At 36.8% G+C, this 23,803-nt stretch overlaps 1 protein-coding gene across 1 annotated transcript in view; it reads left to right on the forward strand.

Moving 5' to 3' along the window:
* Positions 1-23,281, forward strand: part of LOC134554726 (adhesion G protein-coupled receptor A3-like) — a 253,447-nt gene extending 230,166 nt beyond the window's left edge. The window contains exons 18-19 of the mRNA XM_063405559.1: positions 16,577-16,672; positions 19,803-23,281. Of these exons, the coding sequence (XP_063261629.1) occupies positions 16,577-16,672; positions 19,803-21,021 (1,315 nt within the window). The 3' untranslated portion in view covers positions 21,022-23,281. The remainder of the gene's footprint in view (positions 1-16,576; positions 16,673-19,802) is intronic.
* Positions 23,282-23,803: the final 522 nt, after the last annotated feature.

The raw sequence follows: 23,803 nt of genomic DNA on the forward strand, positions 1-23,803 counted from the left end.
CATTTAACTGAAACTCTCTCCAATGCTACAGCTATTGACAAACAGCCAAAACAAGAAAATGGCCACACCTGAGTGATGTCTGGGCATTTAATGAGGAAATGATGGGCTTGGGATAGAAATTTTAACTACATGAGTTACAGCATTTGCAAGCTTTCAAAACTGTGAGCTTCCTGAAGACTTAAAATGAATTCTATTGAAAGGCTTGAACTGCAACATGCTGATCTGCAGAACTGTGTATTAGATTGAATTTTCAGTTGCTTTTGTCGTGAGTTCACATCTAGGTATTTCCTGGAAATTCAGAATTCTTGTCACACTATCTTTTGCCTCAGTAGCTTCCAGCATTTGAGCTACTCATACACATAATTGTAGAGAGTAAGTTAGAGGGTGGGTAAGCTTGATAAAATGCTCTGTGCTTTGATATGCTGCTCCAGGCAAAATGTAAAATGCTGATTGGAAATTTTACAAGTTCAAGGATTTTTAGAAGATAATATATTCACACTCCAATGGGGGTTCTGTAGAAAACTTTATCAGATTTGAAAGAACTAAATATTTTCTCAGATGATTCTCTAGTGTCACATAGATTAAACTTGATTATGCAAAAATGCTATAAAGATAAATGCATAAGATCTTTTCAAGTGTGCTTATTGTAATTGTATGGACAAAGAACTAAGCATTCCCATCTGCATGAAATTATATTCACCACAATTACTGAAAAGAATATCTGACTTTTAATGGTAGATGATTGTACTCATTAATTAATGAGAAAAATTAGTCACATTAGATAAAAAAAATCTTTCTTACTAAAATTATTCTGTGAGAAAGATAGACCTTACAATTTGTTACAGACACCTGTCTGGAGCAGGCATCTATGTACATCCAGCTTAACTGTAATGAAAACCCTGATGCTGCAAGAAAACGTAAGTCATGGAGAATTATGAAGCATGTTGTGCAGACTGATAAACTGCAGTGTCACAGGGCTGAGAACGCTGCAGGCAGCCAACAAGTGTAGTATAGGATTGAGCAATATTCTGATAATAACTGCAGTACAGTACAGTCACTGTGCATTTAAATTATAGCGTGGCAGAGGACATTTGGACATACAGTAGATGTTGCATTTACCAATACATTGCCATTGCTTCATTCCATAAAGTAATTTTGGTTAAAAGATGTTATTAGATTTCAATAGTAAATGCTAAACAAAAAAAGTACATGGTTCATCTTAAACTAGCAAAAAAATGCAAATATATATATTTTGTGCACATATGTGTGTATATTAGCAGTGATAGTTTTAAATACATAATTTTAATGTTTCAGAATATTTTTCTTTATTAATCAGTAGTAAAATTCAAGGAAATTACATATATTCCTTGGACAAACAAAATTGATGAAATGCACAGATATGCATATTACATTAAATATGTTGGAGCATATTTATGTGTAACTGTTGCAAATTCAGTTTCAGATCTGGCTTATTCTATGCATACTTCCTGTCAAGTATGTGTGATAATCTCTGGTTTATGCCCGTTTGGAAGGAGGGTTTAAAAGTCTTGGGAGGAAAAGCGGCATTAGATTAATTCACTTGGTCTTGAGTTGAGACACCATGGAAAATGAAACATAAACTTCCACTGATCTCCCTGACATCTTAAGTAGTTGAAACCCATCACTGGAAATGTGGTTGATTCTTTTCAAGTTAGGGTTGTTTAAAAATTTCAAATGGGAGGGCATTAAAAAGAAAATCATACAGCAAACAGTAAGCTTAAATTGCAGCAAGGGGTTCATATTAGGAAAATATTTCAACCTATGAAAATATTTGGCAACTAAAACAAGTTACCTGGAAGGCTGTGGGAACTCTGTCCCAAGCAATTTGTCACTGTAAATTAGATAAGGCCAAGCCAGTCATGACAGGTGTTTAATGTGACCCTGCTCAGAGCTTTTGAGTGGACTAGATGATCTCCTGATGTTCATTCCTGCCCTACAATTCTGTTACGAGTAAACCAAGGATTTTTCCTAACAGGATTTTCATTTTTCAACTCGTATTTGCTGCTGAATTTCTACAGCCTCACTGGTCTCATAAGAAACTCTTGTGTTTCATTATGCAAGTGAATTCTGACAGAAGAGACTTTGAAACTAATGTGTTCCAAATATGCCTTCAGTGTTTGGAAATGTTATGAGTCTTGTGGAAACTGGCTGCTGATCCTGCAGGTATTTTTATTCAGGTACCACCTTACTATATAAAACAACAAAAAATTAGGCCACCTTCTGCTTTGAAACACATGCACTCACATTGGGTTTTCAGTGGGAGTTACACATATTTAATCACAAGATTTTGGTTCATAGATTGAATAGACTGCTGATTGCTACTTAAAAAATAAATTTTGGTGAATCTCATGTCATTTTTATGATGCAGATTAAAATAATTTCAGTATATAATACCTAATATACCTTAGTAAAATAGAGTGTCCAGATTAAAGTGTATTGCTGGTATTGATTGAGCACTCATTCAAAGGGGTAATGCCATTATTATTGAATTACACTTCATACTCAGAGAATCACTCAGGCTTTTAAGTTTATCAGAAAGTGAACCTTGGTGCGGTTTTCTGTGAACAAAAACTTGAGCACACAAGATACCTGACTTATTTATTTATTGATAATGAGAGATACCTAGTATTGTTTTAGCTATTGATTTTGAGGTAAGATAACTACAATTACAGAAGACCATTTGTGTTTACTTTTCAATATTTGTGAGTAATGTCAAGAAAAAGTCATGAGCGGTCAGTCACACGATCCTACTGCTTCTTCATATTGGACAAAATTGTAGACATCTCCAGAAAAAAATAAGTACCTCTACAGGGAGGGTTCATTCCCAAGAAATAGCATACCACTTTGGAATTTTATATCTGGAATTACTGATGCCTCTAAAATTCTTTCTCATGAATCCAAAAGATAAGGAGCAGGAATTGTGGGCAAATCACAGCCTCTGTTATTTGCAGAGTAGTTACTCCATGCTGGCTATTATTTATAGGTAAGGCTTTTTGGACTGTTTAATGTGAATTATCATAGTCATGTTACTGTCTTACATAAGAATGGCATTAAACTTCTCTACTTGTGTATCTCAGTATTCCTTTAGAGGTGTTGAAGAAGCAGCCAATTATCCATTTTTGCTCTTCGTGCTTTAAGAGAGTGTTTTCCAGCTAGAGACCATTTCCTTCTGAGGTTCTGGCATTGCTAAATCCAATAACAATTACTGTACCTAGGAAAGCTAGGCAGCCTTTTGACCTGGAAAGCTGAGCAATGAGATGCTCTTGCAGTTTTGTGAAGATGGCTGTTTATTCCTTTTCAAATCTCTTTTTTCCATGTTCATAACTTTCTGGAAATGACATACCATTTCTAGCTTTTAATTCATATTTTTCAATTAACATTTATAAAAATAACTCTGTCTCTGCTTTTCCTTTTCTTTCAAAGTTTTGTGATCATTTCTGGTTGAGTGCTTAAAAAAACCCTATGATTTTTTTTAAACTTACCTTTTGAGCTTTTTATAAATGATAGAAAACCTTTCTTTCTGTTTCTGGTTAAAGTCTGGGATAAGGGTCACCAGAAATAGATTTCTGTGTATGTCAGCTTTTAAACAATAGGAAAAAACAAATGTTCATGCCATCATCATACATAAAAGATTTTCCATAGCTCAGCTTAATAATACAAAGACTGACAACAGCAAAACCCCTCAACATTAAAGTTAAAAATCAGGGTTGACATTCATGAACTCATGCAATTGTACCTTTGTTTCTTACTTTTCAATAGGGTGACTTAAGGACAAAATGTCAACCTGTATTTTTGTCAATAAATCTAAATCTCCATGGCTTTGTGGAGTCAAGTCATTAATTGAACAGTACTTTCTATGGGTTAATAATCCATAATAATTTTTTCTGATATAACATTAAAAAAGAATACTATTTGCTGCCTCTAGATAAGCCGATTGAATTACATCCTATGGACTGTGAAAGAGAAAGTGTTCCAGAAAGTGGCCAAAAGTCTTAAAACCATCTAAAAAAATAAGTTATTTTCAGCATGTTTTATTGCTTCCCTGCTGCTTGTTACTTTAATAAAACCTTCTTGCTAAGTGTTAACTTCTTGGCTACCTGCATATCTGTCAAGATGAAAAATTTGAAGTTGTAGAAATGGATAGCATTGCATAAATCCTAATGTAATATTTTCGCCACAAAAAAACCCCCAAAAATAATCAGCTTTTTCCTTTTAGCAAATTTTAGGGATGAAACTTCACTAAGGTTCTTTACAGGGTAGATTAGGTTCTGAAAAAGAATAATGCAGGTCTGCATCTCACATGGAGTTTGATCAAAGCAAGTGGGGATAAGGCGCTTAGATAAGTAATGAGTGCACAACCTATTAAACACAACAATGGGGTTTATACATAACATTAATTTCTCCTTGGTTTCGACTGTTCTTGGCTGGCAAGATGAGGCAGGCATTGCTGATGAGATGTGAAGCAGGGTCTCTTTCTGAGTTTGTTTGTGTCTTATCTTGGTTGCATTTTGCTAATGCATTGTACTGCTCTAAAGAACTCAGACTTCAGAGACATTCATTTGAAAGTTTATATTGGAAGTATATTTGAGATATGAAAATATTTGAAATATATTTATATTGAGAAATATTCAGAATGAATTTGAAAATTTAGGAAGTTTCAAGCTATGCTCAATCACCTGTGAATCAGTCCACTCTGAGTAGTGCATCTCTTTCAATTTACATATTAATATGTACTAGAAGAGCAGTGGTTTAAAGAAGCCTTCTCTCAGCATTGACAGCTGGTATGGATGGACCCTCATAAGACTGAAAAGATAACAATGAATAATAAGTTAATCATAGTGTCATGAAAATAATGAGATTGGCAGAAACATCTGAAGTCATCTAGTTTAACTCTCCATTCCAAGCAGATCCAACTTAAAAGTGAGCTCAGGTTCTCACCTAGTCCAGTTCTGAAAATCTGCAAGGACTTTTTCCCCTTCTTCTGGCTCTGTATCCTTTTAGCTTCCATTTTGGATGGACCACAAACATGAGATGAAAGGCCTGAAATAAATCACAAAAAATCACCCAATCCCATCCAAATTCAGGGATATGTTACAAATTGAAATGCATGGAAACAAAACTGTCATTACTAAGGATTCCTGAGAGAAAAAAGATAGGAGGTAATGAAATGTGCTTAAAAATGTTGGCATACCACCAAAAAAAGTCAAGGAGAGAAGTTATTCACAATTAATCAAATTAATAGATTTTAGAATTCTACTATTTTCTTTTTGTATTAGTTCATTAAGGTGTAAGTAGTGGTTGCATGTATTATAGTTGCATGTTCCAAATGTTGCCAGCTGTAAAACTGGATTATCATTCATGGAAGATGACAACTTTTTTGCCACATTTTCTTATTCTGAAAAGGAAAATAAACTCAGTATTTAGGAGTGATTATGTAAGAGATATGCAGAAAAAAATCTGATTGAAAAAAATTGAAATGTTTTTTCTTTGTATTTTGAATTTTTTACCTGACCTATATTTTGCAGCTTCACATTTTAGATTTCTGGTGCATAAATTTTCAGAGTCTAGTCTTTGTGGACTGCAATTTAATTATTGAGGGAAGCATTCTATTCTGTCCTGCTGCTCTGTATAAGGACTGAGATTTTTTTTCTCAGCAAGTAATTGTGAACAAAGGCAATATGAGGGTAGAAGTAAAAACAACCCAAAACCAAAAAGGCACATGTTTAACTTATACAGGCACCTTGTACGTAATGGTTTATTTGCAATTTTTCATTGTAAAGTCTTGGTAAATAAAGCAAAAATGTAATGTCTTCAGGATCTCTATGCCAAAGCACTGAGCTTATATTTTAGGATTTTAACATCTGTGCCTTGCCCTGGCTTTATCTGACTCTTTCCAGATGGTTTTCTGTATGAAAGCAGCATCAGTGTGAATGAACATCATGTCTACTACTTTTTCTTAATTTTAAGAGATGCTCCCTCCTCCTCTCATGACCTGGGGCAAACCCTAAAAATACTAGATCTATTAAAAAAATCAAAATATTTTAAAATAGGAACCAAATTAAAACAAAGAGTCCCTTCCTTTACCACAGAGGTCTTTAGAGGAATTCAAAACCTGCATGTATGCTTTTCATGTCTGAAAAAATTCCTTTTGGGAAACTGTTTGATCTCTTCTCTAAAAATGTGGGTTTGATAGCTGAAAGCTTGGTAGCTGAAAAGATTCGACAGAAAGGGTTTTGTGGTTTCCATGGATCTTTTGTGTAAATGCTTTTCAATTTTAAATGGCCCTCTGGGTTTGCAACTGAATATTTCTCGTAGACCAGGAAGATTTAATAATCAAAATGATATTATTTTTATTTAGTATGTGGTTTCTTCATGTCTTAAACAAGACTGTTTGTGCTCTCACTTTGCCTGAGGATACATCTTGCTATATAGCTGTGTGATTAGATTTTAGATACATGCAGCTGAAAACAAACCAAATTATCTAAATAAATGGAAGGTAGTAGCAAATTGTGATTAGCACCTAATTGTAAACTTTACAAATGGAAATTGTAAAGAGATGCAGAAGTTTGAAACACTAAATGTTTAAATTTGGGGATGTAGCACCTAGTCATTAACAATACTTTGAAGATGAGGCATTTATTACCTTATTAGTAAAATTCTCAGAAACAGTAAGAATACTTTAATAATTTGAAGTGTTCATATTTAAAAGCCAATAGAGATACTTCATGTATTTTCTATACACAGTCTAAATATGTCTGGAGTGTGGTGTATGCGTGTCATTTAAGAATATGCATAGGATATGCTGAACAAATCTAGAGGGATGAAATTTATCCCTGTTCTGTACACTTCATAAGAAAACACTTTCTGAGGACACACCAGCCTATCAAATATGACTCTATCAAATATTAAAAGTCTGTATGTTGCACAGGCCATAGCGTGTATCATTTTGAAGTCTTTCTGAGAGGACTCGAGCAGTAACAACCCAGTCACTGCTCTGTGAGAGAAACCAGCTGATGCATTCAGCAGTTTTACATACAATCATGTCTGAAGCTGTGATTTTCATTTTCATTGAAGAAGGACAGTTTGGGGTTTTTTTGCAGAAATGGCAGATTTCATGTGGCAACATTAAATTTCCTAAACTGATTACTTTAATGGCTTATATCAATCAAACAGGCTGTAAAAGATACTTCAAATGTTTCAGAGCCAGCTGAAGAGAAAAATATGCTTTTTAGCTTTCTCACTACTTTCTCCCTGTAAGTAGTAACACTAACATTCATCATTCAGGAATCCATAAACCAAAGTAAAATTTGTGGTATTAGTGTAGAAAAGCAGGATATTTTTGAAGACTGAATTTAAGATTCCTTTTTGCTCAGCTTTGAACCATTAAAGTTCACATTTTCACATTTCACTTATAATTATCTGTAATGGAAAAACAGAAATTTATTTTTATTTTGATCTCCTTAAAGAAACAGTTTGTTGAAGGATGTGTCTGAGAGTCTTGAGACTTTTCATGTCTAATAACCCGGCTGTAGTTGGTCTGAGATCGATAGAGATCATTAAACTTCTCTGGGTTCCACATGACTGGCTGGGCAGGTGAATAACAAAGATAAATACCTTGATATAAGGGAGGGCTGAAGTTACAGAGTGATGGCACAGCTGTGGGAAAGCTCTCAAACCTTGTAATGTTTTAGACACCAAAGACAAATGTAAAATTTGTAGATTTTCCCATGCCCACATACAAATTCAGCTTAGAAAGCTAAGATTCTTTATCACCTGCCCTCTGGAACAGGGTCTTAATTTTGCATCAAAAGATATAAGGCTTTCCAAAAATGTGTAAATTAACAATGTAGTTTCTTTGGAAATGCACATCCTTGAAGTGTTTCTCATATTTTTCACTTTCTTCTAAAAAAATTTAGCTCCCTCTGGCGCTTTGGGCAAAATCTTGCCCTTCACATAAGATCATTGACTTATGTAAGAGAAAAAGGAAAAGAATACATGAATTTAGAAGAATAGAATTAGCGTGATCTCTCTAGAGCTATTTCTCACGAGTTCCTATATTCTCTTTTCATTGTCTGTTTGCACACATCTGTCTCAAATGCTCTGCTGAGCAAATCCAAGAACAAGGCAGCTGGGTCTACCATTGAAGTCCCCATCTTCGTGACATTGATTGCTTGGTCGTTTATATTTTCTGAATGATTCTCTGAGTGTACAGTGGAGGAGTTTAACAGAAAATACAGCTGAGAGTATATTACTCCTATTTTACCTGTGAATCTCATGCTATCGAAATTATTTAGCTCTAACTTGGCAGTGTAGCTCCTAATAAAAATTAATGCTTCAGAATATCTTTTTTTAATACAAAAAATATGCTTCATACCTAAGTTCAAAAATATATCAAGTATTGAATAAATAACCTCTGAATCAACTCTCAAAGTTTCTCATTCTGTGAAAGTTAAAAATACTGTATTTTCAGGTGATCTGAGAATTACAGAACTTCAAACAAGGACTTGAATGGTCTGCTTAAACTTTTTAAAAATTACTGCAGAAGAAATAACATTCTTCTTGAGAAAAATTGTTGCCTTAAAAGCAAGTGAGTGTCAAAAACTCAACAATGCCTGAAACACAGGGGAATTCAGGAAGTTATGGTGACTGCCATAGAAAACATAGAATTGACATAAATTCCTTTTTAAAAATATGATTTAAAAATTTAGTCGTAGGAGAACATAGACCAGAACCCCTTGTCAGTGACTTTCACAGTCAAACCATATTAAAATATATGTCCTCATGATAGTCATTTTATTTGGTTCCTTTGGCAGCCTTAATGAAATACTAGCTCAAGTAAAACCAAAGAAATCCATATTTTCTGTTTAAAATGCATGGTACTGACAGTCATAGGACATTGATACTAATATAAAGTGACCTGAGTATTAAATACATGACAATATAGGAGTACAGCACTTATTATCTTTACAGGCTTTACTTTTCATTTCACTTACATATTATATAAAATGCCATTGTCACATATAGGCTGCTATCAAATTCATTGTCTTGATGAGGGTTGATAGTTAATGGTTCTTTTCTCCCCTTTGAAAGGCAGAGGGACATCCTGGTGGTAATTGACTTTCTAGAGGTGTACTGCAATGCTCACTGAAGCAGTTGTGTTTGATTCAGTAGACTGGAACTGCAAAATGATTTCAGCTAACAGCTCTGCGCCAGAGTGGTCAAATGCCTGGAAAAATGAGGTAGCAGTGAACACCTCCAAACAAGGGTATCAGCCATTTTACTGCTTGAAATTAACTGGGGAAACAGAATTGAAAGGGCTGTTGTGTTCTCTAGGGATAAAATGATTGTGTAAATAAAGTATACTCAAAGCCTGAGTATTATTTCTCCTCCTCCCATGATTTCTCTCTGAGCATTACCATAAACAGTGTTCTCTCGATGAGCATCATATCTTTGAATGTTCTTAAATACTGAATCTTTATGAAATACAGATAAAGATATTTTCTTTCTCATCAACATGATGCTTAATATTTTACTTACTTCTTTCCTTCAGAAGTGCATTCAGGATGGGTTCCTACTTAACCTGACTTAAGTTATTTATTCATTAAATTAAGCAAAAATAGAAGTCAATAGAGCTAAACTGCAGCATGGAATACACTGTAAGAATCATCTGTCTGATTTCCAACAGCCCCCAAGACATTCTCCAATAAAATAGGGGAAAAAAAGTCAAGGTGTCTCTTGCTTCTTAGGTACAATAGCTCTCCCATTAGTCTAGCTCACCAAGAGACAATATAGTTATTTCTATGTAAATGAATCTCCTTTCTCATTCTTCTGAATTTTCTCTGAACATTTTTTGGAGTTCCTGAATTCATTTTTTATCTTTTTGCTACATGCATTTTCCTCTCTGCTGGCTTAGACTGTCCCACGTGGTCCTGGTAAAGCAAACTGCAGCTGTACTGTCCGCCTGTAAATTCCTTTTCATCTGCAGAATTCCGGATCACACGTAATGGCCACACTCTCCATGAAGGGTGTTAACCAAAGAAGGTGAATCTGAGTCACTTCTTGGCTACTTCCACCAGCAGGACCAAAACTCTGAGCCTGGCTGGCCGTGGTTGAGCCATTGCCTGCCGTGGGTGGGGAGGCAGAGCATGGAATGAACCCCAGGCCGTGGGCTCACAGCAGAGAAGCAAAGGGGTGTGAAGCTGATGGATGGGTGGGGGTTCAGATCTTCTGACACTGACTAAAATTGTCCCACTTTATTGCCCAGGTTCCCATGACTCTTTAAGGGCAGATGAAGAAGAGTATTTCAACTCCTTTCTCATGGCCAAAAAAAACAGAGACTAGTTTTGTCAAATAGAGGCCTGGACATCTTAAGCTGTGCAAAAAAATCTGCAGAGACTTTTCTTAATCAAATTTTTAATTCCTCTTTCTGTGGTTTAGTGTCTGCCTCTAAACGGAAAAGATTATACATATTCTTACAAGGACATTATGACGATTAATTAATAAATGTTTGCAAAGCTTTTAAGTTGCAATAAGATCTAGGAAGGAGAGGCGTATATAAAATAATAACTACCTGTCCAGTGACCTTTGTTTCTTCTGTGCTGAGTGCAATGTCTTATGGAAAAAAAAGTGGACTGTGAACAGGCAGTTAAAGAGGATAACAATATTGGCACATAGAAGGTGATAAATAGGGTTTTCACACAACCCTTACTTTTGCTGTTATTTACTATTTAAAGCTTGACTCACAAAAGTAGAATTTATTTTAACATTATTAGTAGATTATTATTATTTTTTTTTTTTAATCTGTATTCTCCATATTTAGATCTCTTTTGCAGACAGGAGAAAAGCACAGAAGGAAACACAGGTTATATATCTTCAAAAAGGTCATTGAAAAAACAAACATGGTATTTGTAAATATGTTTATAAGTCAAGACTATCTGGGAATAGGATTTAAAATCGTTGGGTTTTTTTCTTAAAGGAAAAGCATATTCTCAGAATCCCATAATTTTTAGAAGCCTTATTTTTATTTTATCAAAATTCCCAGCAAAAAGGACCACAAAATGAGGTGGTGCATGACAAATTCAGAGAGAATAATTTGAAAATCAGGCTCATAAATTCAGCTTTCTACAGAGCAGCTACTTATCAGTCTGTCTGCCTCCTGGGTACTTGAACTGTGGCATCTGGTTAGCTCTGAAGTTAATGACCATTTTCTATATGAATTATTTTCACAAAGATGTTAAAACCAAATCCCAGCTCAAGGAAAGGAAAAGGGAAAGTAATCTTGCTGTGATTCTTCTTTTGTTTTGATGTATATTTTGCAAGTGGCTAGTCTTCCTGCATGAACTCTGCCGTAAACATAAATAGAGCTAAACTGATAATTTTTTGTACTACCAGCAGAAAAGAAATTAGTGCTTCAGAGGTGTCTTTATATATAACATGTACCTTTCTCGATTTGTGCATGCAGAGAGGAATAAAGTTAAATATATGTACATTTTAATCAAGTAATATCTGCAATAAAAACTATTTGAAGCCTTTTAAATCACTTCCTGATACATTGCTATTTCGCCAGCCTCTGCAGAAGAAAACCTTATAGTCAGTCTGGCATTACACCCATAAAGCCAAGGTCTGGTCCCTTTCTGGAAAAATTCACAGTCAGGATTCTTAGTCTAGAAAAAATTGGGGTTAGAGAATAGCCAGACACTCAAGCAAGAAATTTGTCACTGAGTAGAACTCTCCTTTTACTTGCTGACTTACTGAGTAACATTTATGAAAATAAATTTAACAGAATATACGGCATGTTATCAGGATGGATGCTGCCTGCAGGCCATTGCAGTCATTCCTGCTGACATTATCCTGTTTCTATCAGATTGGCTATGTAGCTCCCAGTATTCTGTGGTAGAGTTCGCCTTACAAGAGGAGTTCTTGCCGAAAGGAAGCTGGAGAACAGTAAGGCAGGATGTCAACAGAGGGGCATCACCTCCAGCAGTGTCTGCTGCTCTGTTGGGGGGGCTGTGTTTGAGTCAGTGCATGTAATAAAAATGATTGTGCTTGCTGGTCTGAGGCAGTGTCTGCAGCAGAAACTTGGGGGTTCCCTGCACTGTTCAAGCAGTGTGGTTCCTGCCCTTCAGATTGCTGCCCATCGTTTGCTGGTGTCTGCACAGCCCAGCTCCAGGCTGGAGGTGTTGCTGCACTGCAGCTGAGGGGTGCAAGCGCATCCTGCTGAGGCCTACCAGGCCAGTTTTAATCTAATTAGCTTGGATAACAATGTTAGTGAAGATGTGATGGAATGAGCCTCAGTAAATAAATGTGTGCTGATGTAAAAGCCTGCTAGGGATCATCAGGACATCCCTGGGTGGCCAGCAACAATAATGTTCAAATTTGAAAACCTCTTCCCAAGGGCTGTTGAAGCAACGGCTTGGCAGTTGCTTCAAAGCCCTACATCATCCCACTGATGGTTTAGTTTTCCCTGTAAAACAATTTGAAAATATTATACAAGTTAACTGCTTGTCAAGATAAAATTTTAGCTGGAAAAAAAAATTTTAGTTTTCTCCCTGGTATTTCCTAGTCTTTAAAGATTTGCATGCATGGCTATCATGACTACAGCCAGTCTCTCTGTGTTTGCCTTCTTCAGAACAGTCACATCACTCGTCTCACTGCAGCATGCACAGTTCCAGAGCTGGTAGCCTGAGTATCACTTGTTTGTGTTCTTGGATGGTAGAAGAGTAACACAAGCAGATGAAATTTGGTCTGGGTTACTGTATGTTCTTTTCTGAAGAGGAGACAGCCCACTGGTGTAATGACAAAAATTAGAAAATTAACTCAGAAGTCGAAAAGGTAATTGGAAGACAAAAGCTGGTTACTGCACCAAAGGATATGGACCCTTAAAGCTTTAAAACTTTAAGATAGTCATAAGAGGAAATAGTTATTGAGAGGTAGACAAACTGTATTAGGAAAAGATTGATTTTTTTTTTTTTTTTTTTTTTTTTTTTTTTTTTTTTTTTTTTTTAATAAGATAATATTCTTGATGTGGCAGCAAAGATGGTTGAAATGCATGTATTTGCTCAGTCTGCAAGAGTGAGGCTTCTGGTACAGTTTTATTGCTCCTGTATTCTGTGAACAAGCATCGCTGGACAGGAGCAGCACCCTTTACTTTTCCTCTTTTATGGCTGAAAGACACCAAAAGTTGGCTGCTGCACCATAAGAATCAGAACCCAGCATCTCTCCAGTTGCAACCCTTCCACTTGGACCACTTTAACTGGGCTGGAAAACCTGTTCTGTGAGCAAGCCCAGGTGGTGCTGTTGCAAATATCAGTGAATATTTGTGTTAGGGCTGCACAGGGAACAGCGCACACAGGCTCCTCCACAAGTCAGGTGTTGGCAAGGCTTAGTGAGCACTGGGAAGACACCACCCCGATCAGGGCATGGTTCAGATAACATTAGATAACATTAGATTCATCTTGCTCCTGGGTTTCTTGGGCTTGGACACAAACCTCTAGATGCCATGGTTTGCTCAGTCCCTTTATGCACAGTGACTGAGAGGTGCCCTGTGTGTAAACATAGGGTGGAGTTAAGGAGTCTCAGTTCCTGCATGGCCTTGAACACCTAATCTCTCCTTGTTTTCTGATCTGTACAACAGGAACAGTATTGTTTATATACCACACAGGGAGCTATAAGGCTAAATTAATTAATGTTAAAAATCCTTTGATTCTCCTAGATAAAAGGTTTTCTAGAGGTATGAAAAATAGCTATTTATTATCTACATTTTTGTCACGTTTTATTTCTGCCCTATCAATTCTACTGCAGCTTTTTCTTCAGAATTATTTGCCTTATCTCATCTGGATGAAAAAGAAATTGATAGCAACTAATGATTGCATAGAAAGTAATGTTTGAAAAGTCTGGTCTAAATTTGTTAATTTAAAGTGTACTTCCTCACAACTAACATGTATATGAAACTTCTTGATCAATTTTTTTTCTTTGGTGACTTTGCAATATGGTCTTTTCCTCTTAATATACTGTTAAAGGTACCTACCAGTTCACACAAATGGACAAGAGTGTGCACTTCTGCTCTTACAATTAATTTAACTTCTGTATCTTTGTTTGTATTTTCTATTTGGTCTAGTTTAATTCTATTCCTCTCTTGCTGACTTTTCTTCTATTTGACAGCTTTTATTTCTCTTCACCCTTCAAGATTCCTGAACCCACCAATGAAGAATCATTTATTTGTATACACTGTCATTTCTGTTTGCTGTTTTCCTTTTTCCACCCCCAGAGTGAGGCAGGACAGGCAGTGTGATGTGCTGGATATCATACAGTGCACCTCAGGAACACTGAAACGTTTGACTTCACCCTGGGTCGTTTCTAGGATCTACTTTCTTGCCCTTAGCCCTGGGACACAGCAGGAATCTGGCTGGATTTTGCCACATTTCTGCAGCCCTGTGTAGCTAAAGTGCTTCCAGATCTGTTGCTAGTATTGTGTTCAGCAGCCTGCTGGAAGTGTGAGCTGTGAAGTAGGTTATCTAACACCCAAATACTGACTTGTCTGAAACTTTAGATAAGAATTGATTTATATGTACGTATCCAATCTGTAAAAAGTGGTGGCACTGCAAAAATGGAAATTATAGGTTGCATTTTAGGTAAATTCTATGGTGTAATCACTTCAGATGAGTTCGAAGTGCAGTTTCCTGTACTTGCTTCTGTATTCCTGTTTTTTCTGCTCCTTACTATTTCTTAGATAAATTAGGATTAACTTTTCTATGCCTCATTGCTGTACCCTAGTAATTTCCTGAATTTCAAAAAACCCATTGAAAATGTCTTTGTTAAAAATAATAATAAGCTATTAAGCTAGCTTATTCAACATGCTCAAGTCAAAAGATATTTACAATCATTAAACAGCAGTGAATGAATGGATTTTGGAGGAAGACAGCTTGTTCATTGGAATTTGTTGAGCTCTTCAGAACAAGCCAAGTTGAAGAAAAAATATATACTCAATGACTTTGAATTGATAAAAGCTGAAGGGCTTCCTGATGAGAGCAAAATATGATTTTCTCTGATCTGTTTACAGACCATTAGGACAAAGATTGACTGTAAATGGTAACATGAAATTTTCTGAGGCCTGACCCATAATTCTGCTTTGGAAAGAGGTGGGAAAAGAGGTTAAGGGATTCTGACACTAATTCTGGACTGGAATTAAATGCTGATTTATTTAATCTTACTATTGCTCTGTTTCTGTAAAAATCCTACCTTGCAATGACTGTGGAGTTTCCTTTTATAATCTGTTACCGAAAACTAGTGGCTAGACTGTGATCAGAATGTGTCCCACACGTTACCAGGTTCCTCTTACACCTGAGGGACATTGCGGCAGAGACTGGGACGTGTCTGTATCCCTGCATACTCTTTCCACACCAAAGGCTTGAAAAGAAACTAATTTTGTCTGCTGACAGAGGAGCATTGGCTAAGCAGGAAGTGAGTCAGGGTTTCAGAGAGGCAGCTGAGCTCCTGGGTGCAGTGGAACATTTTCTTTGCTGCTGAGCATCGCCGCTCGCAGCTGCAGGGATGGGGCTGCTGCTCTCACCTCAGAGCCCGCAGCGCTGGGAGGGCTCTGCCCCAGGCACAACCTGCTGTTCTGCTTGGAGAAATGCAAAATGTGATGAAGGCTCATTTTGCTGCATTTGGACAGAGGCATGAAGGATGCCAAATTCACTGAGATCCCCTGGGACTTCAAGGTAGCCCAGTGATCCTCCATTGGAGTGACTGCTGCATCCAAGCAGTTCAATGGTGTTTAACCAGTTAAAGGAGGGCAAAACTCTGTGCCCTCTGTCTTGTGAGTCTTTACAGTAAGACTAACACTTTTCAGATCTTGCTGAAGCCTTGGAAGCGCTCACATTTTAATGCATTTGCAAGGCTGGCTATTGAAAGAGTGAAGAAAAGTGAGGTATATGCAAAATCCTTCCCATTTATCCAGATTTTTCCCTGTGAAGGAATAAACCAAAACACCTTACCAAGTGGAATGCCCCCTTTCTCTTTGGCTAACTGAGCTTCCTTTTTTTGTCATGTGGGAAATCTGAATAAGTTTCTGCGATTTCACTGAATTTCCCTGGTAGCATTTGTATGTTAAAGTGAGTAAAGGTGCTTTGCCTGAATATTTTTAATTTATAATTATTGCATATTTGATAACTATTAAATATAAATATCCATTGGGAGATGAGGAGAATAACTTTATTTAGGATTTAGGTTCTGGCATTAAACAATGCTTTGTTTTTTCATATTATTTCAATAGTAGCTACATTTACTGAAATTATAAATCAAGTGTTTGTTAAAAGTGAGTCCATATAAATATTAAATATTCAGTTTTCTGCTCTTTGCTTCACAGAGTACAGTTCTTGTGACAATACTTTGTTCTTTTTTTTTCTGGTTTTAGGGACTTGTTTAATATTTCAACAATATTTTATTCCCAAAACACTTCAAGAAAGTGCAGTCATTTAAAAACTATTTTTGACTACAAGTCAGGCAAATTAAAATGTCGGTTATTATCTCTCAACAGATTTTACCTGATTAGTGGTGGAGTTCCATTCATTATATGTGGGATTACAGCAGCAACCAATATCAACAATTATGGGATTGAAGGCAATGCACCATAGTAAGTATAAACTACTATCATAAAACTTTTAAGGAAAAAAGATTCTCTTTCTTATCCAAATAAATGTGGCTGACTTCATAAAGGGTACAGGCATGCAATTTGGGATGATATCTGTGATGAAATTGTTAAATATTAGCTGTGAAAGAGCAATGTCAATCTGGAGCTTGCTGCTTCACCTCCACCAATTTGACTCCATCACTGGCAATACAATCACCTTTCATTTACAGAATTACTCTTCATTTACATCTGACTAAGTGAAAGGTATTAAAAATACCTAATGAATATAATATCTAATGCATCAATTAATTATTTAAATATTTTCATTTCATTATCTACCTTGATTTGATATCCTTCTGGCAACTTAGAGCAATTTAAAAATAATGATGCAAGAAAAGGACAAGTAAAAATCTCTTCCCCACTTCCTCCACTCCCGTCCCTCCATTAAAACCCAAATGTTTTGGATTTTCACCACCTTGAAATGTTCCAGTTGCCATGTCTAGCAATCCTGTCGTAATTCTTTTGTGTCCTTGTGTGTAGGCAGGTATTTCAGCAGACCTCCACAAGCTCACCAGGCATCACATTGTTAAAAATTCCTAATTCTTGGCATGAAGCATGAGGTATCCATAAGTACAGTAAATCTTTCCATAAAAGCACAGCAGAAGGTGAATTAGACTGCAAAGTCGAATACAGTGTGTGTAACGGATCAGCATGGCAGTGACTGGCACACTAATGGATATTTTAGTACTCTGGCAGCACTAATGCTCTAGAGGACATCACTCGTAGTTACTGCTTTGAGCATCTATTGTAACACATTTGAAACTGGTTATATTCTGGGCATGAGGAGTGGCAGCCAAGGAGAATGGTTCATAAGTGAGCATCTGGCTCCTTAAAGACATTTTTATAAGTAATTGAAATTTAAATTCCAGTAAAAAATCAGTGTATACCATGGCTAACTGTGTGCTCTGCCTAGGGCCCAACTCATATTTATTTATTCAAATTTATCCAATTAAAATGCCAGTGTGTAATCAACAGTGTATTATAAAGCTCTATTATTTATGTTCATAAATATGAGACATTTTTCATTTTGGTCCAGTTACTGGGGCTATACTTCTTTAATCATGTTAATGTAGCAAATCAATACCTGGTGCCACAGTGTGCACAGAAAACAAGGGACAGATGAGGAATGATTATAAGAGTGAGTAAAAAGCTTCTAATTCAATGGCAGTGAGTTATGTGCCTTATTCATTTTTTATGATATTAGGAAAGTAAATGTAGATGCACGAACTTGAACTTTTTTTTACAGAATAGATTTTGTAAGTGATCCACAATGAGATTCTACTTGAAATAACAGCATCCCATGAGACTGTTCCACTTGGGAGCATTCCACTCTCCACTTTGCATCAAATATGCAGCATTCAAATAGATTTCAAGTATTCACGTAGCTTTGTGTTCTCTGCTTACCCAGTTAAATATAGGTGGTAATTTACCAATGTTTTCACAAATATCTTTCAAGGAATCTTTTCTTGTGCCTGTCTAACAGTAAATTATATACTCTTTGGAGCGTTTCTAAGTTCATTAATACATGTGTGTATGTTTCTATTTAAGGTTCAGATTTTAAAAATTCAAAGTCATTATTCTGCAGTTTCTTGCTGTAAAACCCAGTGGGACTGCCTCTGTTAGCTGGGAGGTTCTCAGCCTGGGAGAAAAAGTCATTCTGCCCTTTTTATAGTAACTTGTAGATAATTCCTGGCTAGACTAGAATCTGATCTCAGAAGTTTCCTCACTGGAACTGGAGGAACAGCAACTAATCACACACGCCTAAATGAATATGAAGTGTCACACAGTGTCACTTTTAGAGGTGGAATCATCATGACAGATCACCTGGTATGTCTTTCTGACCCAGTGGGAAATTAGCTATATCCAAACCATTCCTGACAGTTATTTATCTGAGGTACTTTAAATGCTCCCATAATGGATAGACCACATTTCATTCCAACAGCTTATTATCCTAATTGTCCTAACAGCTAAGAAACTTTTTAAAAAATGTGATTTAGATCTTTCTTGCTGCAGTTTAAGCCCATTACTTCTTGTCCAAGCCCAAGAGATAAAGTAACTTTTCCTCTTTCCAGAAATCCATGCAATATTTAGGATATAAGAACCTAGCAGCAGCTCTACTAGGCTGTACTGCCAGCTCAGTTCTCTGTCTGTAACTATGACTAAAAGCAGATCATAGAGAAGAGTCAAAACTAGGCAAATATTCCTTCTTCCTCTAACCCATGTCCTGCCAGTTTCCATCTAGGATTTAATTAGTGTTTTCTTTTTCTGTGTTTGATCAGATCATTCATACTTAAGACAGTTCTCTCACACTCATGCTGGCCTGTGAGCTACTTTAAGCTGCTGTAAAACAGTTATGGTTATATTATCTAAAGCCTAGCAAACCATGATCATGATACAATGATATTATGCTACTAATATATCACGAAGAGACCATCGGTTTCCCTAATTTTTCTGAAGACATTCAAATTGACATGGCTGAGCTCCCAGGAACTCTAGAAACAGTGCAGAATTCAGAAATGGCATATATATTTGAGGCCTGCTCACTGCAGAAAGTGGTGACAGTTCAACTGGAAGTCTTATTTCAGCCTCTCTTGGTACTCAGGCTGTTCTCTTGCAAGAAAATTCCATAAGAACAATCTTCAGGCTTAAGAATTTGTAGCAATGTTGATTAATACAAACCACTGAAATCTGTACATTTCTACTGCTTGCACAGAGTATATAAACTCTGTCTCATTTGCTTTTAAATCAAGGTATTGGTGCTGACATTTTTAATAGTAGAAAAAAGGTTTGACATAAATGGTCTTATACTTCACTGTAATTACGGAGTCTAAACTGACCTACATTTCTTGGAAATTTTCAGTTTTAATAATGTTTAAATTATACCATTTATTCTATTCTATTAAAAAAACTAGAAAGTGATGCCTCAGCTTAATTAATATTAAAGACAGGCTCCCTCTCTCCACATGTTGAACTTCTCAGATACTGTTGTGTCTAGTCAGAGAACAGTCAGTTGTCCATCACATCTAATGCGGGCTCTGGAATGTTCTTGACTCTCTCTCTGTGTTGTTTTCAGCTGCTGGATGGCCTGGGAGCCCAGTCTCGGTGCCTTTTACGGGCCGGTGGCGTTCATTGTGCTGGTGACCTGTGTTTACTTTCTGTGCACGTATGTGCAGCTGAAGCGCCACCCTGAGCGCAAGTACGAGCTGAAGGAAAAGACAGAGGATCCGCAGAGAATGCCGAGTTCTGACATGGGCCACGCTCATATTACAGACCCTGTGTCCGTTCCCCAGGCAACCTGCCCCATGATTTCTTCTTCCTTATTGGAAAATGAGCATTCATTTAAGGCTCAGCTTCGAGCCGCAGCATTCACTTTGTTCCTGTTTACTGCCACTTGGACCTTTGGAGCGCTTGCAGTATCTCAAGGTCATTTCTTGGATATGATATTCAGCTGTCTTTATGGAGCCTTCTGTGTGACCTTGGGGCTTTTCATCCTGATCCATCACTGTGCAAAGCGGGATGATGTGTGGCACTGCTGGTGGTCCTGTTGCCCATCCAAAAGAAACACCTACTCTGTGCAAGTTAACGTGCGCCCAAAGGTCAACGTCAACGGCGACACGCAGGTGCACGCACCTTGTCTGCAGGAGTCCCCGTGTCCCAACAAGTCCGTGTTTAATCACCCAGCAGCGAGCCACTGCAAGCTCACTAACCTGCAGGCAGTCCAGAACCACGTGAACTGCCTGTCGCCCGTGACACCGTGCTGTGCCAAGATGCACTGCGATCAGCTGCTCGACGACGAAGCTCACATCCACGTCCACAACGAGGGGACCTTCAGACCCAACATGCACATTCACAGATGCCTGAAAAGCAGAACTAAGCCACGATACTTCAGTCGGCACAGGTCTGCGGGGGAGAGAGAGTACGCCTACCACATCCCCTCGAGCATTGACGGCAGCATCCACAGCTCCCACACAGACAGTCCCCACAGCACCCACGAGAGCCAGTCGGGCCACAGGCGGGCCTGCTGCTCCAAGAGCGATCCGTACCCCACCGTCAACCAGCCCGAGAGCAGCGAGGCCAGTACTGTAATATACAGCTGTGGTAAAATGGCAGACAGTGACACTGTGCACCACCCAGCGCACTTCGAAATGCACCCGCGGACACAGTCGCTGCCATTTAACACAACAAATCACAACGGAATTCTCAAGGGAAACATGCATGAAGCCATGATATACAGCTCAGATAGTACAGGAAATATCAAAACTGGCCCTTGGAAAAATGAAACTACTGTGTAGTTCGTGGGCCATCATCATGTGTTTTTTGCCCTAAACCATCGTTATCTTTGTTTTTATTCCAAAATAAGTATTGTGATATGTTTGCGTAGTTTATCAGTAAATTGTACAGCTTTTCATTTTCTTTGTAAGTGTCAAAAAAGAGGGATAGTGACAGTTTTAAAGTGAAATTATTTTTAAAAGAAAGTTATAAAATTATTCTGAAAGGTAATGAAAAAATGAAGTCTAGACAATTGAATAAGAGAGGCAATATCCTTTTGTTATACAGAATGACATTTCTTTAGAAACATCATTTTCATTCATTGTTTTCACTTTTTTTCTGTAGTAACTTCAGACACTTTTTATAAACATATCAGCATCTTAAACTTCTACTTATTTATTTTTGTAGAAAAATATTATTACTGTGCCATGGATTTTAATCAGAAGTGGCTATGGTAGAAATGTTAAACAGGATTTTATAAAATTGCAGCTTTTTAGATATACAAAAGTGATACTGCCTCTAAAAACCTTCTGTAGCATATGGCCTGTAAAGTCATGTAATGTACAGTCTCTGTTCTGTCCTTTTTCTTGTTGGAGAGAAGTACTAGGTAATGTCTCTGTTACATCTTTGGTGCTGTATTGGTTGTATTTTGCATGACATATGTCAGGATATACCATTTGCTGTTTTCTAGTGTTACATGTGTTTAAAAAAAAGAGCAAAAAAAAAGTGTGGTACAAGGCTGTGAAAAACCCTATTGATATTAATCTAGAGCATTATAAATCTACAGGAAAAAATCACTCTGCACTAGTTTAAGTGGCACAATCCTTTGTATAAGGTTATATGATAGCTTTGATAAGGGTCCACTCTAATGTCTTTACAGAGCATGCACTACTCATTGTATGTGGCACTGTGCGGTGTAATAGCAATTGTCTCAACAAGTTTTACACTTCTTTGTAAAGTATGCCTTTTAAACAAACCTGTAAGCTGTTCCACGGTAACCTTTCCACATCTGTTAAGGTAGAGCAGTTTTATCATTAACTCTTTGAGGACTACAGTTATTTTCTTAAAAGTAGCTTATTCTAGTTCAGAGATCCTGTATATATGATATTGTCTATTTAGTTACATGATCAATGTAGTCCAGAGTTGTCAGGAAAGAGGAAGTTCAGTAATTTTCTATAAACACACCTTCTTAGAATCCGTCTCTTAATTTCACCACTTGCTTTCTGAAAACCCATTTCCTCCCCTAGAAAATTTCAGATTGTCCTTATCCTTTAATGCAAATTTGAGCTTCAGAGAAGTTCTTTATGTTCATGATTTCTGCTGAATTGTAGGGCATTCCAGGGTCAGTAGCATTGTCTATTAACAAGGCTCTTGGCAAATTTTTTTTCGTGTTTCCATGAACATCTGGACACAAAGCATCAACTCACAGTACAGAACTGCATCAGAATGATCCCTATATGAAATAAAACTGCTTTTTACAAATAGGAAGGGTGCAGAATAATAATAGATTTCAAAAAGTGAATGGGAGCATAGAGCTGTGAGGAAAATGTCTACAGTGGAAAGTGAAAAGTGCATCCAGAAATGAGAGAAAAAGCACAATTCTGTATGTTCTGTATTCCCATTTGGAGGTTTCCTCCCAAATTTGCCCTAAACCAGGACAGCAACATGAGAAATTTGCTGTGATGTCTTCACACAGATTTATGTAATTGCTGCAGAGAGGAAATAGAAAATTCCATGGAGAGACCATCAGTCTGTGATTCTCTGTGTATATGTGGCAGAAATCATCTCCATACTTCAGCCCCATATTTTTCTCTTATTAGCAATTTATTAGACTCTACCTTCTTTATTTTTTTTCAGTATGTAGGAATAAATTTCCTAATAGTGTACATAAAGATGACAATTATAACTGTTAGAATGTTATAAAAACATGTAAGTCAGATGAATGTGTTCTGCAGTGTTGCAGGTGGGAATTAGTACTCAAAGGGTTAATGCTCAGTATCTGAGTGCAAGAAATCTTGTTTTTCTGTATTTTTGTAAATTTGAAATATATATTGTAAACTCCAGCAGTGCAATGTATCCATCTCAGATTGTGTATTTTTAAAAGGTGAGCAAGAAGAATGCACTAGGTGGTTGTCAAGTTTTAAGCCAATATTCAACAGTTTCATGACTGCTTCTTTAGCTAATACAAAAAAAAAAAGACAAAACACTGAGCTTTATTATGTATATGCTGTATATGCTTGAACTGTCTCTAAACAAAAATACAGTATTTTTCTTTGTTATGCATACTGAAATATTTTCTGTTTCATAATTGTTTTCTTTCAGTAATACTTTTACTCATTCCACATAGACAGCGAGCCCTAAATAAGCATAATGTGAAATCCCCTTCTCTGTGTCTCAGCACTATGTGTATGTATATTCTGTAACACTAAAATTGTAGGAAGTCTGTAGACCATTATGCAAAAATATCACACACACTCACACAGAGCCAAGATGAAATACTCACTCTGCAAGAATCCACTCAGTAAGCTCCTTTATTCAGCTTGTGTTTTAATCATCTCTGTTATTTTGTCTGAGAGGCCAATTCCATCTTCATAATGGATTACAAAAAAGTAAATAGGTGCTGCTTTCCACAGAATATCTTACAGGATAAAACTCTTTGGAATTCAAACGTAAAATATTAAAACACTTTTCTTATTGCGTTAAAAATTAATTTAGTGAATATTTCTGGGCTAATTTGGAAGAGATGTGTTATGCAATAATATGTTTGCATATTATTTTTTCAGAAAATATACAGTATATCTACAG

Source organism: Prinia subflava, chromosome 9 (assembly GCF_021018805.1).
Source record: "Prinia subflava isolate CZ2003 ecotype Zambia chromosome 9, Cam_Psub_1.2, whole genome shotgun sequence".
In the NCBI taxonomy this organism is placed as follows: domain Eukaryota; kingdom Metazoa; phylum Chordata; class Aves; order Passeriformes; family Cisticolidae; genus Prinia; species Prinia subflava.